This window comes from Thamnophis sirtalis, unplaced genomic scaffold (genome assembly GCF_051295495.1).
Source record: "Thamnophis sirtalis isolate CommonGarterSnake01/CBP01778 unplaced genomic scaffold, rThaSir2_p1.2 scaffold_4, whole genome shotgun sequence".
Lineage (NCBI taxonomy): Eukaryota > Metazoa > Chordata > Lepidosauria > Squamata > Natricidae > Thamnophis > Thamnophis sirtalis.
This window is the reverse complement of record NW_028261384.1, coordinates 117,983,901-118,000,228: the sequence shown is the minus strand read 5'-3', so window position 1 is coordinate 118,000,228 and position 16,328 is coordinate 117,983,901. Positions and strand designations below refer to the sequence as shown.

Genomic DNA, 16,328 nt, shown 5'->3' with positions numbered 1-16,328 from the left:
GTTCAAAGTTACAGTGGTGGTGGGGGAAAGCTTTGCGACCAATTCTCACATTTATGACATGCAGCATCTTGCAGTCACATGATTTTCATTTGTGACAAGGAGAATTCATAGAGAACGAGAAAGTAAAATCCTAAGTGATGTTTTGCCAGTCTGAATTGTAGTCACTAAGTGAAGACTATCTGAATGTTGACAAGAAGGAAAGTTATATCTAACATGATGGGGAATCAAAATCTATGCAAATCGAGATACTAGATTTCACAACTTGGTGTCCTCCAGCTGGATCAGACTTTTAATTGACAGAAAGATTCTGGGAATTGAAATCCAATATATGTGTTAGATTTGGAAAACTGGGTTCCCTGAGGAATGCTGGCTGACCTAAATGTCAGGCGCAAAGAATCAGGACCCTTTGTAAGGTTGCAGAATAGATTTATTGAAGCCTATATACAAAAATGTGGTCAACTAAAGTTCAACAGAAAATTGGTGCCAGATAAGAGTCAATGGAATTCAAGAGAGATTGGACTTGAGGAGTGGTTATGGGAATGCAACGATTCTAAACTGATGACATGCTTAATTCCACCCTCCAGCTCTATCTGCTCTTCTGCTACACTAAGTAAGAAACCCCAAACTTAAAGCTGGGCTCTATTTAAGCCATATTTAGTTTCGGCTTACCACATTATGTCAACACGGTTTATGACAGCATGCTATGTGAATGCCGCCATTATGGACTGGATAAATATTTAATAATGAGGAAGAGGAAGAGGTCAGCCACAGAGAGATAAATCTGAAATCATGGACCAGAGAGATGTAGATGAATCTTTTCACTTACCATCAGATATTTCATATCCAGTTCCAGTTTGTGCTCCAGCTGGGATAGCATCTCAGAGTGGAAAAACTTCAGCTAAAAACAAGGGAAGAAAAAGCAGAGAAGGACAGATGACAATTGGGCAAAGGGAGTCCTTCTCCCTCCCTCCCCTCTCTTTTGAGTCCCAGAAATGGCTGGGAGTCACATTGACATGGTATTGGAAAAAATGGGCCTACATATCCAATCTAGGACAAAAGAACATGGTGCCAAAATAAGCAGACTATTAATTTAATAGGGGCAGATCTGGTACTGGGTTAATACCACCTACAGATACTCACCGTCTCCTCCAACTGTACTTGCATCTGCCTGTGGACTTCAGCCATCTGGAACAAGGTGTCACCTGCAGACCAAGACAACTGAAGGGTTAATTCACCCAAGGCAGTCCTTCCACATTTAAATATCTTTGTGTACCCTGCTTGCTTTCTCTGTCCCAGGATAATCTCCTTTGGAATTAATTCCATTCCCTGATGTTATCCAAAGAAACAGCTTTCAACGGGAACCAGCAAAGCAAGGCCTTTCATGCTCTAGAGGAGGGTTTCTCAACTTCAACAACTTTAATGCTGGCTGGGGAATTCTGGGAGTTGAAGTCCACACAGCTTAAAGTTGCCAAGGTTGAGAAACCCTGCTCTAAAGAGCTTTGGAGACAGCTGTGTACGTTCTGCCTTGAGTCAGCAACCCGTCATCTATATACTTTAGTTACGGTACATTTTAAATTTAAAGAGATTGCATTTATGTAATACAAGGGTCCCCAACCCCCGGGCCGCAGCACACTGGGCAAGCGTGTGCATGTGAAGCTCCACTTGTGCGAGTGGAGGGCGCTTGCACTAATGAGCGGGGGCTCCATTCGTGTGAGCGCTCTCCGCTCACACAAATGAAGCTTTGCGTGTGAGCACAAGTGCCCTCTGCTCATGCGACTGGAGCTTCGCATGTGAGCACAAGTGCCTGCTGTTCATGGAAGTGGAGCTTTGCACAAGAATGCAAGCACCCTCCGCTCACACATGGAGCTCCATTTGTGGGAGAGGAGGGCACGCACGCACAATGCACACAGAAATGCAGATGTGCAAGCATGTGCCTGCCACTCCTCCCCCCCCCCCCACTGCACCAGGCTGGGCTGTCAAAAGATTGGAAAGATTGACAGGTAATTCTCAATTTACGACCATTTGTTCAAAGTTGTGACGGTGCTGAAAAACATGACATATGAACAGCCTTCACACTTATGATCATCACAGCTTTCTTCTGGTCACTTGATTGCAATCTGGGCACTTGGCAACCATGTCGCATTTATATTTGAGGAATCCCTGAGCCGCGAGGTTGCTATTTTGCTAATTGCAACCTTCCCTGCCGACAAGCAAAGTCCATGGGGAAAATGGCAGGGAAGGTTGCAAATCATTGTCATGTGTTGCCTTGCTTAACAACTGTGGCAAAAAGGTCTTAAAATCAGGTGCAGTTATGTGATACTTCACTTAACAACCATATCATTTAACATCACATTTCCCAGTCCCAATTGTGGTTGTAAATTGAGGATTAACTATACAGGTAGTCTTCAGTTTACACTAGATTAGAGCCCAACATTTCTGTTGCTAAGTGAGACATTCGTTAAGTGAGTTTTGCCCCATTTTATGACCATTTTTGCCACAATTGTTAAGTGAATTATGGAAGTTGTTAAGTAAATCTGGCTTCCTCAATGACTTTGCTTGTCAGAAGATCGCAAAAGGAGATTATGTGACCTTAGGACACTATAACCATCATAATATGAAACAGTTGCCAAATGTTTAAATTTTGATCACATGATTATGAATGTCACTACGGTCATAAGTATGAAAAACGGTCATAACTCATTTTTAAGTGCCATTGTAACTTCAAATGGTCACTAAGTGAACTGTTGTAAGTCGAGGACCATCTGTATATCATGAATGTAGACAGGCATATCCCCCACATTAAAAAAAATACAAGTAGTTAAGAGTAACTTAAGAGACATGTAGAAATCTATTGATATAGAAGCCTTTCGCAACGTCCCCTTCAACCGTGCTGGATATTTATAAGTCCCATCATCCACGGCCAGAAGAGCATCGGGTCTAATGTTGTCCTTGCCTACACTTAATTTCATTTACAAAATATCTTTTAATTAATGAATGATAGTGTCCTCTGCTTTGTAACAAAATGTTTGCTACAAACGTAATCTGCATTCCAACAACTCCTGTGGTCCTCAAGAAAACTCTGGAGGCATTCATAGAAAATAAAATGCTAAAAATCCCCCAAAATAACTTAACGTAGCTTACGGATAGTTATATAATTAACTGTATCAGCAATAAGCCTGTTCTTGGGCTGCACCATACTTATTGATGTGCCAAAGGTGCTTTTTCAAGAGGCCACTGGACTTTCTTGTCCATGCCCCAACACTGGAAGTCTTTAAGAAGATGTTGGATAGCCATTTGTCTGAAACGGTATAGGGTTTCCTGCCTAGGCAGGGGGTTGGACTAGAAGGCCTCCAAGGTCCGTTCCAACTCTGCTATTGTATTGTATTGTATTGTTTTTCTTTGAAGATGTTTCCCTTCTCATCCGACAAGCTTCTTCAACTCTGACTGGATGGTGGGGAATGGAAGGATTTATTATTCCTTGCAGACAGCTGGTCATGGATGTGGAGCCTTCTTAGAACTACTGAAAGGAATGTGTTGTAGACTGGAGATAGATAATGTCATATCCCTCCCCCTCTGTGGAGAGAGGGCTGTTTAATTTCGACATAGATGGCCTCTTTGATCCCACTTTCAAACCAGCGGTCCTCTCTGTCCAAAATGTGGACTTCGCTATCTTCAAAACAGTGGCCTTTATCGTTTAAATGCAGATGGATTGCTTAACCTTGTCCGGATGGGTTTGCTTTCCTATATCGTGCCATGTGTTTATGAAATGGTTGTTTTGTTTCCCCAATGAACAGATCTGCATATCTCCCACTGCATTGTACTGCACATTGGATGAGAAACAAAACATCTTCAAAGAAAAACAAGAAAGTCCAGCTGCCTCTTGAAAAAACACCTTTGGGGCAACCTTGACTTGGATGACTGAGACTATCCATAGACGTACTTACTGATATTTGGCTGTCAGTGGGTTCTGACAATAATTAAATATGGGAGGAAAAATCCCTATTTTCTCTCAGTTGCAAATGGTATGTTTGACAATTCTTCCTTAATACAAAACTGTACAGCAGAAGCAAAATTCCCAGCTGATTCTGCTGAAAACATAACTAATTTTTTCATTTCAGTTTACCTTAAATGCATGGAATTGCTTCTCTCTGGGGGTGGCTTCCAGTATAATTTGGTTGCCAAATTATAAAGGTACCTGATTGCATAATATATACAGTATATGCAAACCAGAAAGGGGGGAAATGAACAGATCACAATGCCAATCTTCCTAATGTAAGTCAGTTTTTCTCAACTTTGGCAACTTTAAGACATTTGGACTTCAATTCCCAGAACTCCCCAGCCAACAATACTCAGGCCACTATATCTGAGCTGCAAAAATTCAGACAGCAGTTAGATGGACACCTAGCCATGAAGAAAACACTGTATGTAATCGTCAACCTACAACTACAATTGAGCCCCAAAGTTTCATTGTTAACCAAGGCAGTTGTTAAACGAGTCGTGCCCCATTTTACGACCATTTTTGCCACAGTTAAGTGAATCACTGTAGTTGTTAAGTGAATCATGCAGTAATTAAGCAAATCTGGCTTCCCCCATTGATTTTGCTTCTTGGAAGATGGCTGGGAAGGTTACAAACGGTGATGAGATGACCCCGGGACAATGCAACTGTCATAAATACATGCCAGTTGCCAAGAGCCTGAGTTCTGATCATGTGACCCTGATCGTAAGTATGAAAAATGCTTGTAAGTTGAGGACTATCTTTATTTCTTCCCACTTACTCCCTGCTTGGAATTTTGTAGCCTAGATATGTAGCCTGATTGACCAATTCTGTCCAAAGCTGTTTAACCCCCCTCCCCCAATACACTGCCAGTACATTTTCTGTGTCAATACCGGCTAAGAATTCTAGGAGTTGAAGTCCCAGATAAGGGACTTCAGATTAGGGAAAGTTATTTGTGTTGTACTTTGTGACGCTTCTACAGAAAAATAAATTTAGAATTTAGGGGTAAAAAGAAACCAGGCCAACAAAGAAAAACAGCAGCTGGACATTATCAAAGCTGACACCAGCCACAGCAAAGAAATAGTGCAAGATGGGAAGATGTGTTCAGACCTGGCCCACAGAATCTCCAAGCACCCGACTCGGCTGAACAGATAACATCACCACAGAAAACCTAAATTCTCCTGTTTGTCTTTTGCTAGAACATTATGGCAAAGCCATAAAGAATTATCTACAGGAAGTGTGCCACAAGTGGTAATGTGGATTGTGGTTTTGGAAGAGACAAAAAAGATCAATCGGGAAACCTACCCAGCTCTTTGGATCCTTGGCTGTCACTGGCCAACTCACCAAGTTTCACCAAGCCATCAAAGTAGCCCTTGGCAGCAACAGAAACCCCTGTAAAGATGGACAGTGGGAGAGAACAGACATCAAATAATGAGATCTGAATACAGATGTTTCTCCTTCATAGGACCAATGTTGACCTGATTCAACGTCAGTGAGTTAGAATGGGGTATTCCCTTACCTGACAGGGCTTTTTGATAACTTTTCCCCATGGTAACAAAATTCCTTAAACTTGGATTGAACTGGTCCAGGATCACCTTGTCAGAATAGGGAAGAAAATAAAACATAAAATATTCTAGCCTGATACAAAACTAAGCACCTCCACAATCTCCAGAGAAAAACTGAAATGTATTCTCCCAAAGATGCTTTTTCAAAAGGCAACTGGACTTTCTTTTGTTTTTCCTTGAAGACATTTCACTTCTCATCCAAAAAGCTTCTTCAGTTCTGACTGAATGGTAGAGAATGGAAGAACTTACATTCCTTGCCTGCAAGGAATACAGATAAAAATCCTTCCATTCTCCACTATTCAGTTAGTACTGAAGAAGTTTCTTGAATGAGAAGCAAAGCATCTTCAAGGAAAAACAGAGAAAGTCCAGTTGCTTTTTGAAAAAGCACCTTTGGGACAACCATGACCTGGATGACTGAGAATCTCTATAGATCTAAGGTGTGTTTTTACTTTCCCAATACAATCTAACATGAATTTAAAAGTACATAAACTTTGGCAAGATCACCTTTAGCAACCTCTGAGCTTGAAAGCGGATGTAGCTTTTTGGAAAAAAAGATCCAATATATGTATTTTGTTTGAAACAACAAAGGACGAACCTAAAAAAGTGATATATCTTTAAAAAGTTCGTAAGGACAAAAATGTAATTGTTTATGTTTATAACTTTGCTTTACAAATGAAAATTTAAGAGCAAAACCAAGCAAATCTTTACAAAAAGCACATATCGTAGTATCTAAAATCAAACTATATGTGCATTTATTTTATAAATACAGTTTAATTTCCCTATTTTTCACATGAATATGAAAGATTTGATTATTATTTGTATGATAAAAGTTAAATAACCCAAATAACAAAGGTGAGTTTTGGGCAAGTAAATCTAGTAAAGACGTAACTCTTCTTTAGTCACTGTAAATATATGTGAAAGAAAAGAAAATACGGGTTATGTGGAGAGAAATACATTGATCAGAAATATGGAAAAGATGCAGAAGTGAGGAGAATATGATTTTGTGTGTCTATGCATGGTTGTATGATTGTGTGTGAACCCATTTCACATAGCAAACTTCAAAAATAGACAAAAGATTTGAATAAGAGGCTACAGCAGTTCCTTGTTGGCAAATTTGCTGTTCATACTACAGCAAGTTTCCAGGCATATTCAGACACATCTTGTGTTTCAACTTTCTAATTGGGTCCTAAGCAGTACTATAACAGAGCTAATAATATATTGGGTTATGTATTATAATACATAACCCAAGTACAGATAGTACTTGACTTAGAACCACAACTGAGCCCAGCATTTCTGTTGTTAAGTGAGACATTTGTTAAGTGAGGTTTGCCTCATTTTAAAACCTTTCTTGCCGCAGTTAAGTTAATCCCTGCAGCTCGTAAGTTAATAACCCAGTTAAGTGAATCTGGCTTCCCCATGAACTTTGTGTCAGTCCCGGAAGCCATCTTTTATATTTGGGACTTCAGGCCTGCCACGTTTTCTACTGAAGGAAAGTGGGAGTGAGGTTATACAGAGTGTGGGCGATGTGTAGTCAAAATAAAAAATTTTCTTAAAAAGTCAAGGTTGCTTTGTCCTTGCAGCTGCAATGAGGTAACCGGGAGGCATCTCCAGTCTTGGATAGTGCCTGATTGGATCCTGTGATGTACATGTGGGTGCTGGGCTGGGACTTGAAATTCCACTTGGGTGGGGAAAACTTGGAAACCAAGCTCTCCAGAATACCCTGTCAGCCCTGGAGGCCATCTTTTTCTTTGGAGCTTCAGGGCTGCCACAATTAGTGCCTGGGAAAATGGGAGGGGGGATTGAAGGAGTCGGTGGAGAATTAGCCATAACAAAATTCCTTTCTTCTCTGGGAGTCAAGGGCACTTGGCCTACGCCTGGATGGGAGCAACTGGGGGTTCTTTCCAGTTGGGACGATGAAATGATTGGGACATGTGATGGACTTGTGGGTGCAGGGGATGGATCTTTGACTTTCTTTTGGGTGGGGAAAATCTGGAAACTCTCAGATTCGGGTTTTCTCAAATGGGCCAAAAATGAAACTTTGAGGAAACTCAAGGCTCGGAGTCTTCTTTCATTGGGGGTGTTACTTGGAACCCTGACATTTTGCTTATCAGAAGGTCACAAAAGGTGGTCACATGATGTCGGGACACAGTAATGGTTGTAAATATGAACTGGTTCCCCCAAATCTGAATTTTGATCACATGATCATGGGGATGCTGCAAAAGTTCTAACTGTGAAAAACCATCATAAGTCACATTTTTCAATGACGTTGTTACTTTGAACGGTCACTAAATGAACTGTTGTAAGTCAAGGTCTAGCTGTATTATAAAGGCGAGGAGAAGGGTGCAAATCCTCTCAACTCCTTTTTATTCTACTTCAGAAGTGGACCACCTTCTTGAAAGCAAAGCTTAAATATTTGACCTGTGGGGAGGAGGGCAATCAAGAGTAATAATAATCAATAATAATATCAATAATAGGAGCCTTAGGTCTTACAGGAACATAACATCATCCCTTAAAGCCTCATAAAAGGTGAAAGACACTGACATTTTAAGAAGCAAAAAGAGTGCTTAACAGTTGCAAAAAGGGACCCACACATAGCCATAGATCACCTCTCTCTCATTACCTCAGATCATGCAAGTGGTGGATTGATGCTTAGCAGGGGTCAAAAAATGAAGATGATGCCCACAATTGTCAATCAAACCCTTGCCCTTTTTATGCATGTTTGAACCCTTCCCTTCAGACATCCCTAATGCCTAGAGAGAAAATGGAGAATTATAGTGGAATACATGTGGATAAATGACAACAGCAACTGGGTAGGAACAAGAATGGATGAGGCGCAGATCACTAGAACAGGCTAAAATGTACTGGTGGCAATGGTGAGAAGAATGGATAGAGGAAGCATGATTGAAAAATGGCAAAGGGGAGAATTTATTTTATGAATTGTCTGCAGATCTGGCAGAAAACTGGGACAACCACATTAGTGGTTGAGTTTGGTTAAGTGGTTTGTTGCAGTGCCACCAAAAAACCTACCCTTTATTGTGGGGCCAAATAGGGTGGGTAAAAAATTCCAGATGTTGACTGTGTCATGTGATGAACTCACAGCCCCACCTCTTTTTATACCTGTCCATCACAAAGACCCAGCTGTCATTTTGACTTTTCCCAACTCTATCTCCTCTTGAACAGGGCTGCCCACCTATAAACTTGAAATTGCATCAACAATTGGTAGATGAGTCACAGGAATCTTCACGAGATAAGAGTGCATCTGTTCAAGTCCCTGGCATACGTGCCTGGATACCATTTGAAATGTTCTTCATGGGGAACATTTCCTACAAGCAAAAAATCCAGCCCCGCAGAGCCATTGTAGGTTCTTCTAGACTAGAGATGCTAATCTGTTCTTGCAGAGATGCTTTTAAAAAAAAATTAATGTAGAGAAATGGGATCCCCTCTTGAACTCAGAAATAATACAAAAGTCAGTCAGTTCATTCCCTCCACATGTCGCTGCATGTGTAATCCAGCCATGTGTCATCACCTAGAGCAGGAGTCTCCATCCTTGGCAACTTCAAGGCACGTGGGTTTCAACGCCCAGAGTTCCTCAGCCACCTGGCTGAGGAACTCTGGGAGTTGAAGTCCATATGCCTTAAAGTTGCCAAGATTGGAGACCCCTGACCTAGAGGGCATGTTCCTGCCTGGCACTAAAAAGAGGCATCAGGTCAAATACAAGTCTCTGTTGGCTTCCTTTCTAGGCATCTCCTTCTTGTCAAAGTCAACAAAACCAACAACCAAACCATAAACAGTAATTATTATGAATGAAGGCAAATATAGGTGTCCTAGCATAACGTTGCAAGATGCAATCTGGGTTAGTCACTGGGACCAGAGATTTAGTCTTCCAAGCTATTGGATTCATGCTTGAATCCATCCTCAGGGAATTTCTCTCCACCAGAATGTGCACAAGTCCGAAAGCTGGTAAGAACTCTGGTCCCCAGATTGGAGCCTGCAACAGTAATTATTATTTTTAGGAGCATGTATCCACTACTCATTGTGAAACAGGGTTAGAAGGCAGATTTGGTCCAGAAAAACCAGGATGACATTTGTCACTCAACCAATGGGTCTAATAAAGTTTTCATCTCATTCTGTTCTACCCTATAAGCTTGTTGTAAGTCCCATATCCTTGGCCTTACTGCAGAGACTGGCATACAATATTCCCATTTTTTAAGAAATACTGTTGAGTAGCCACCATTATAAGCTTATTGTAGGTCCCATATCCAGACTTGACCAGGTCCCATATCCAGACTTGACCTTTCCTCAGAGACTGGCATACAATATTCCCATCATTTAAGTAATATTGGTAAACATCAACAATAGAGTCCAGCTTCCCACAGGCATTACTATCCTCATGATTCCCATTCTGCAGACCTTCAAGGAGATTTTCTGCACACACCCCCCATGAGGATGGTTTGTCCCATGTCATGCCAGACGTGGCTTCCCTGAGTTATGGCAGCAACAAGCAGGGAGCACAGGAACCCCTGGCAGATGTGTGTTTCCTTTACAGATAAGGAAATAACCCGGTTCAGTTGCCATCAAGATAATTAGGGAAGGGGAACCAAATGTTTCAAAGGAGGGGGAGCAAATGGGTTAAGTTTCGTTTTTCATCCCCAGCCAAGCTGGGGGGTGGGGGGGGGTGGCAGCGATGGTGTGTGATTTGGCATGAAATTTCCCTCATTTCCATTGGTTGGAGAATACCACCACCAAACTCTTCCATCTTCACCAGAACCTAACCTGCCAAGTTCCCTGCCTTCTTGTATTGATTTGTTTTTATTATTATTATTATTGAATTTATATTCTGCGGTTTTTTTCCCACGTGCGATCTCCAGGAAACTTTCCTAGAGATTCTGCCGGCGAGTTTCAAAGAAGGAACCGAGGTTTTTTTTTTAAAAAAAAAACTTTGACGAAGTTTTCCCAAATTGTTCCAGCCACACACCCAAATTCACGGTGGTTCGGGCTCCAAACCACGAAGCCGAAGCAAAGGCAAAAAGCTTTCAATCGGCATTCGACGCAATGGGCGTCCCAATCGCTACAAACCGTTAAATGTGTCCGCTAATAGTCATAATTCGCATCAAACTTTTCCCCCCCACCTCTGCAAATTTCTAGGTTTAGTTTTAGTAATCAGGCAGTGGATTTTTAACAGAAAGAAAGAGAAAACTTACTAACTCCTGGTATTAATTTTGCCTTGGAGTCTGGCATTTTTTCTACATCCAAAACATTGGGGGGGGGGAGCGCAGAGGTGGGAGGGGGCTTCTGAAACATTATGTCCCAATTCCTCTTTCCACGCACCTCCTGTTGCTTCTACACACACCCCACTCGCACCCTCCGATTTTTAGGAAGCGAACAAAAGGCTGCGAAGACCGACCAGAAAGCCAAAATGTTTGATCCAGCGCAGAACCAAGGCGGAAGGGAAAAATGGAAAGGCAAACTTGGATAACGAATTGAGTCTGGGGAGCAGGAAGGGGGTATATGCTATGCCTGGTTGGGGGGAGAGAGAGAGAGAGAAAGGGGAGGGGGCGAGGCTAGAAGGGATCGATCGATGGACCAGCCAATTTGCGGAGGTGGAATAAACAGGGGAAGACGGAGGGAGTCATGAAAAGAAATCCAAGGCAACGGAAAAGAAGAAGAAGAAGAAGAAGGGACGGGAGGGAAAGGGAGACAGAAATAAGTTTTGGAAAAGAACCTGTAGCAAAAGTATAAGGAGTGCGGCTCACCCGATAGACGTTTTCGGTCAGCCGGTTCACCTCTTCCGAGCGGGACATGATGATGTCTGGGCGGTCAGGGAGCGCCAGGGGCCTGGACGAGCGCGCTGGAAAGGAGGTGGGGCGGGGTGAGAGCAAGGGGAGGGTCTAAAAGTGGGGGGCGTAAAGGAAGGGGATAAGCAGCCGGATCCACCAGGGAGCAAAAAGTCAAAAGCGGCGCCGATCTCAGCTGTGTGCTCTGCACGCCGACCAAACAGAGGTTTAGGTCTGCAGACTTGGCCTGCAAACATACGGATGGCCACTAGTGGCGCTCCAGATGTTTGCAGCCCGGATCTGAGAACCTTAACATGTCCTGCTCCAATGAAGTAGGGGAAAGCGGATCAACCACTCGCCGAATCTACAAAGAGGGCCAACGTGTGTGCGCCAGTCTATACATACTTGATAATAAGTTTCCTGGCTATGCTGAAAGTCTGTAGTGTGACGGTTCTCCACCTTGGCAGCTTGTAGATGTGTGGGTGGGGAATTCTGGGAGTTGAAGTCCAGGCATCTCCAAACTGCCAAGGTTGAGCAACGGTAAAGGTTCCCCTCCCACATATGTGCTAGTTGTTCCCGACTCTAGGGGTGCTCATCTCCATTTTAAAGCCACAGAGCCAGCGCTGTCCAAAGAAGTCTTCATGGTCCTGTGGCCAACATAGCTAAATGCTGAAGGCACATGGAGCACTGTTACCTTCCCGCCAAAGGTTTCAATTTTTCTACTTGCATTTTTACATGCTTTCAAACTGCTAGGTTGGCAGAAGCTGGGACAGCACTAGAGATTCAAACCACTGAACTGCCAACCTTCTGATTAACAAGCTCTGCATCTTAGCCACTGAGCCACCATATCCCTGGTTGAGCAACGGTGCTGTAGAGCAAAATTGACTTTCTCTGAGAGAGCTTACATGCTTACAAAAAGTTGCTAATGGCTACAGGCAATGGTTCATCATCACCATCATTCCAGCCATTGTCTATCCACTGTAGGATGAAGGCCTCTTCTGCAAGTTTCCAACCAATATGTTCTTGAGCTTTTCTTTGCCAGTTGGGCCCACAATACTTGCTGATGTCATTCCTCCGTTTTGTTTTAGGTCTCTTTCATAGACACTTTTTATCATGTGGGATCCGTGCTATGACTGTCTTGGTCTGTCTGCTATCCATTCTTCTTGTTATATGATCAGTCTATTTACATTTCAATTCTTTTATTCTTTTGATGCCATCTTATGTTTTTATTATAGGATAACGCAGGGGTCGGCAAACTTAAACAGAGCTATTTGGACACGTTTCCCACAGAAAACAAAATACCGGGAGCCACAAAAGTCCTAACTGGAAGCCCCGTGTTCAATTCTAGAGCTGACCGGAAATTCAGTTCCCCCACCCTAGAGTCTCCTTCTAGCGTGGCGTACTTTTTCCTCTATCTGTCATAACCAAAAACCCTATCAATTGTGGAGACAATTGGAAAATCCTCTCCTTGCCATAGAGTCTTCTCCTGGCGCACTTGGCTCCCCCCTCCCCTGCGGAAGCTCCTCTCAAAATTGTGGCACCTACCAGTCAGTGGTGGGTTTCAAAATTTTTTGGAACCTACTCTGTGGGTGTGGCCTCCTTTGTGGGAGTGGCTTGCCGGCCATGTGACCTGGTGGGAGTGGCTTGCCGGCCATGTGTTTTCTTTCTTTCTTTCTTTCTTTCTTTCTTTCTTTCTTTCTTTCTTTCTTTCTTTCTTTCTTTCTCTTTCTTTCTCTCTCTCTCTCTTTCCTTCTTTTGTCTCTCTGTCCCTTCTTTCTTTTTTCTTTCATCTCTCTCTCACTTTTTCTTTCTTTCTTTCTTTCTTTCTTTCTTTCTTTCTTTCTTTCTTTCTTTCTTTCTCTTTCTCTCTCTCTCTCTGTGTCAGTCAGTCTGTCTGTCTGTCTGTGTGTGTGTGTGTGTGTGTGTGTGTGTGTGTAGCAGTGGTGGGTTTCAAATTTTTTGGGAACCTCTTCTGTAGGTGTGGCCTGCTTTCTGGGTCCACTGGTAGAACCTCTTCTAACCGGCTTGGTAGATTTGACGAACCGGTTCTACCGAATAGTTGCGAACTGGTAGGAACCCACCTCTGCTACCAGTGATGAAGCTGCAGCAGATGGAGGAAAGAGCCACATCTAGGGATCCAGGGATAACAAAAGGATAATGGTTATCCACCTATGTAGAAAGGGTTTCAACATTTTCCCAAAAGAACAAGCAAACTATGCAAATCCAGAACCTCACATGTCACTATCTTGACAGATATAGATTAATTTTTTTTAAAAGAGGAGTTTGTAAATCACTCCATCATCTGGAGGGGTCAGCATCCTCTCTGATGGGGCCAGGCACAAGAAGTATGATTGGATCCTACCTGGGCTACATAGGGATTGACTTGCGGTTCTCCATAAACAATATCAGATTATCAAATTAACGAAATAAAATGCATACCTGTGCTGTATTATAAAGGACAGACCTTTATTTCAAAAAGCTGCCCTTTGGGTTCCTTTTGGTTCTTTAATTTTTCCATATGAATGTTACCAGGTTATGCATAGCCTTTCACAATCATGTGAAAAAATATGGACACTGAATTGTGTGTTTAAAATAATTTTACCTGTACTTGTTTGATTTTAGAATTTATTTATTTTTATGTATCCTACCTTTATTAGTTTTACAAATCACTCAATGTGGCAAACGTATCCAATACTCCTTTGTCTGCCTATTTTCACCAACAACTAACAAAAAATAGGAAGGAAAAGGGTTGTTGTTGTTGTTGTTATTCCCTTTTATTCATTAAACATAAAAATCAGTCAACCGAGCATTTAAAAATGTGTCACAAATACCATTGACTGGTGCTAATGGTTGATACGAGTTGCTGCCAGCGTCCTATGTATCAACCAAGTATTTTCTTAAAATATATGATGTTCGAGTAGGACAGTTTTTTGCAGTTCTGCTGGTATTATTGCAGGAAGCTGCAATTTCTTGATGTGTTTTGTAAAATTCTTGGACATGGTACCAAGTGCCCCGAAGACAATGAGTATCACTGTTACATGTTTCATCCATAGTCATGTAGTTTCGATGGCCAGGTCGCAATATTTCATATTTTTTCCAGTTCTTTTTCTTCTCCTCTGGCATCTCCTGGTACAGCGATATCAATGAACTGTACACTTCAGCCCTCGGCAACTATGTTGTGTTCCAAATGACAATCCGTCTGTATTTAAAAGTCCCACAAGATCTTCACCATACCATTTTCAGTGACTTTTTCCACTTTGTGCTACCATGACTTATTGTTGTTGTTGTTGCTGCTGTTTTTATACAATTTTGCTCTAAAATGCTCCTTTGTAAAGCAAAATAATAAACATTAACAATTTTCCTTATCCCCATGAACCCCCTTTACTTGTTCCCAGAAAATATGGTCACCATAAATAGCCACCACCATTGAAAAGCACCAATGAGTATAAATCACTAAATTTGTTGACTAAAACAAACAAAGGAAATTGACCTCCCTGTCTGCCTCTTTCTCCCACTCTCCTTGCCCAGCTGGAGAGCCTTGGGAAAAGAGACTCCTATAGCGGGTTACTTATCACCTACAATATTTTCTGTGCTGGCAAATGGCCTTGGGGAGAGGCCCACAATGTAAACCATGAAGCCCTACTGTTTTGCCACTCCACTCCCCCCCCCCCCCCGCAAGTGGTGGCTGCACTGCTGGAGAGAAAAATGAAGGAGAAGGACCTCCTACTTGCATTTCTACCTCTCAGTAGAAATGATGGTGGGGCAGTACTTCCTAGTGGAGGACACTGAACTGTGTGTTTAAAATAATTGTACCTGTACTTGTTTGATTTCAGATTTTGTTTATTTTCTTTTTTATCCTACCTTTATTATTTATCCAAATCACTCAAGGTTGCAAACATACCTAATGCTTCTGCCTATTTTCACCAACAATTAACAATTAACGATAAGGTGACCAGATTTTCAGATTGGTAAAGAGAGACACCATTGACCAAGGGGAGGGGACTTGATTAAAATTTTTATATTTTGTCAAAAGGTCACACAAGGTGATTACATGACCCCGGGACACTGAAAGCATCATAAATATGAATCTGTTGCCAAATAGCAAAATTTTGATCACGTGACCATGAGGATGCTTCAACAGTCGCTAAGTGTGAAAAATGGTCGCTAAGTGTGAAAAATGGTCATCAGTCACTTTTTTCAATGCCATTGTAACTTTGGTCACTAAATGAACTGTTTGAAAGCTAAAGCTAGCTTGCATTATGCTAGCTTACATTTTCAAGAGAGAGAAGCTAAACTCCTTATTAGAATTGAAATAGAAATGAGTAGAATAGAGTAGAGTAGAGTAGAGTAGAGTAGAGTAGAGTAGAGTAGAGTAGAGTAGAGTAGAGTAGAGTAGAGTAAATAGTTTATTAGCCAAATGTGATTGTCTTCGGTGTACATAAAAAAAATAAAATAGAATACATTCATCAAGAATCATAAGCTATAACACTTAGTGATAGTCTCTCTCTCTCTCTCTCTCTCTCTCTCTCTCTCTCTCTCTCTCTCTCTCACTCACACACACACACACACAAACACACACACACACAAACTCCTCCTCTGGATTCAATGGGACTTTTAGAAAATCCCCACTCCTGTGCACATACTCCCTCTTTCTCTCTCTCCCTCCCCTCCTCTGGATTCAATGGGACTTTTAGAAAATCCCCACTCCTTTGCACACACTCCCCCCCCCCTCTCTCTCTCTCTCTCTCTCTCCCCCCTCCTCTGAATTTAATAGGATTTTTAGAAAATCCCCACTCCTGTGCACACACTCCCTCTCTCTCTCTCTCTCTCTCTCTCTCTCTCTCTCTCTCTCTCTCTCTCTCCTCCTCTGGATTTAATAGGATTTTTAGAAAATCCCCACTCCTGTGCACTACTCTCTCTCTCTCTCTCTCTCTCTCTCTCTCTCTCTCTCTCTCCTCCTCTGGATTCAATGGGACTTTTAAAAAATCTCCACTC

The 16,328-nt window shown here is 42.1% G+C and overlaps 1 protein-coding gene across 4 annotated transcripts in view; it reads right to left on the bottom strand.

Moving 5' to 3' along the window:
• The window catches only part of LOC106538402 (BAR/IMD domain-containing adapter protein 2), a 31,734-nt gene extending 20,337 nt beyond the window's left edge, over window positions 1–11,397 (bottom strand). For 3 of the 4 annotated variants that reach the window (XR_015696486.1, XM_087713889.1, XM_087713890.1), the window contains exons 1-5: window positions 11,313–11,384; window positions 5,514–5,589; window positions 5,300–5,386; window positions 1,141–1,202; window positions 827–898 (exon numbers count right to left, since the gene is read on the bottom strand). Coding sequence is in view for 3 of the 4 variants with exons in the window: in XM_087713889.1 (XP_087570015.1) it covers window positions 827–898; window positions 1,141–1,202; window positions 5,300–5,386; window positions 5,514–5,589; window positions 11,313–11,360 (345 nt within the window). In the remaining variant the exon portion in view is untranslated. Of the gene's footprint in view, window positions 1–826; window positions 899–1,140; window positions 1,203–5,299; window positions 5,387–5,513; window positions 5,590–11,312 lie in introns of all 4 variants that reach the window. The other variant, XM_087713891.1, reaches the window with a different exon arrangement.
• Window positions 11,398–16,328: the final 4,931 nt, after the last annotated feature.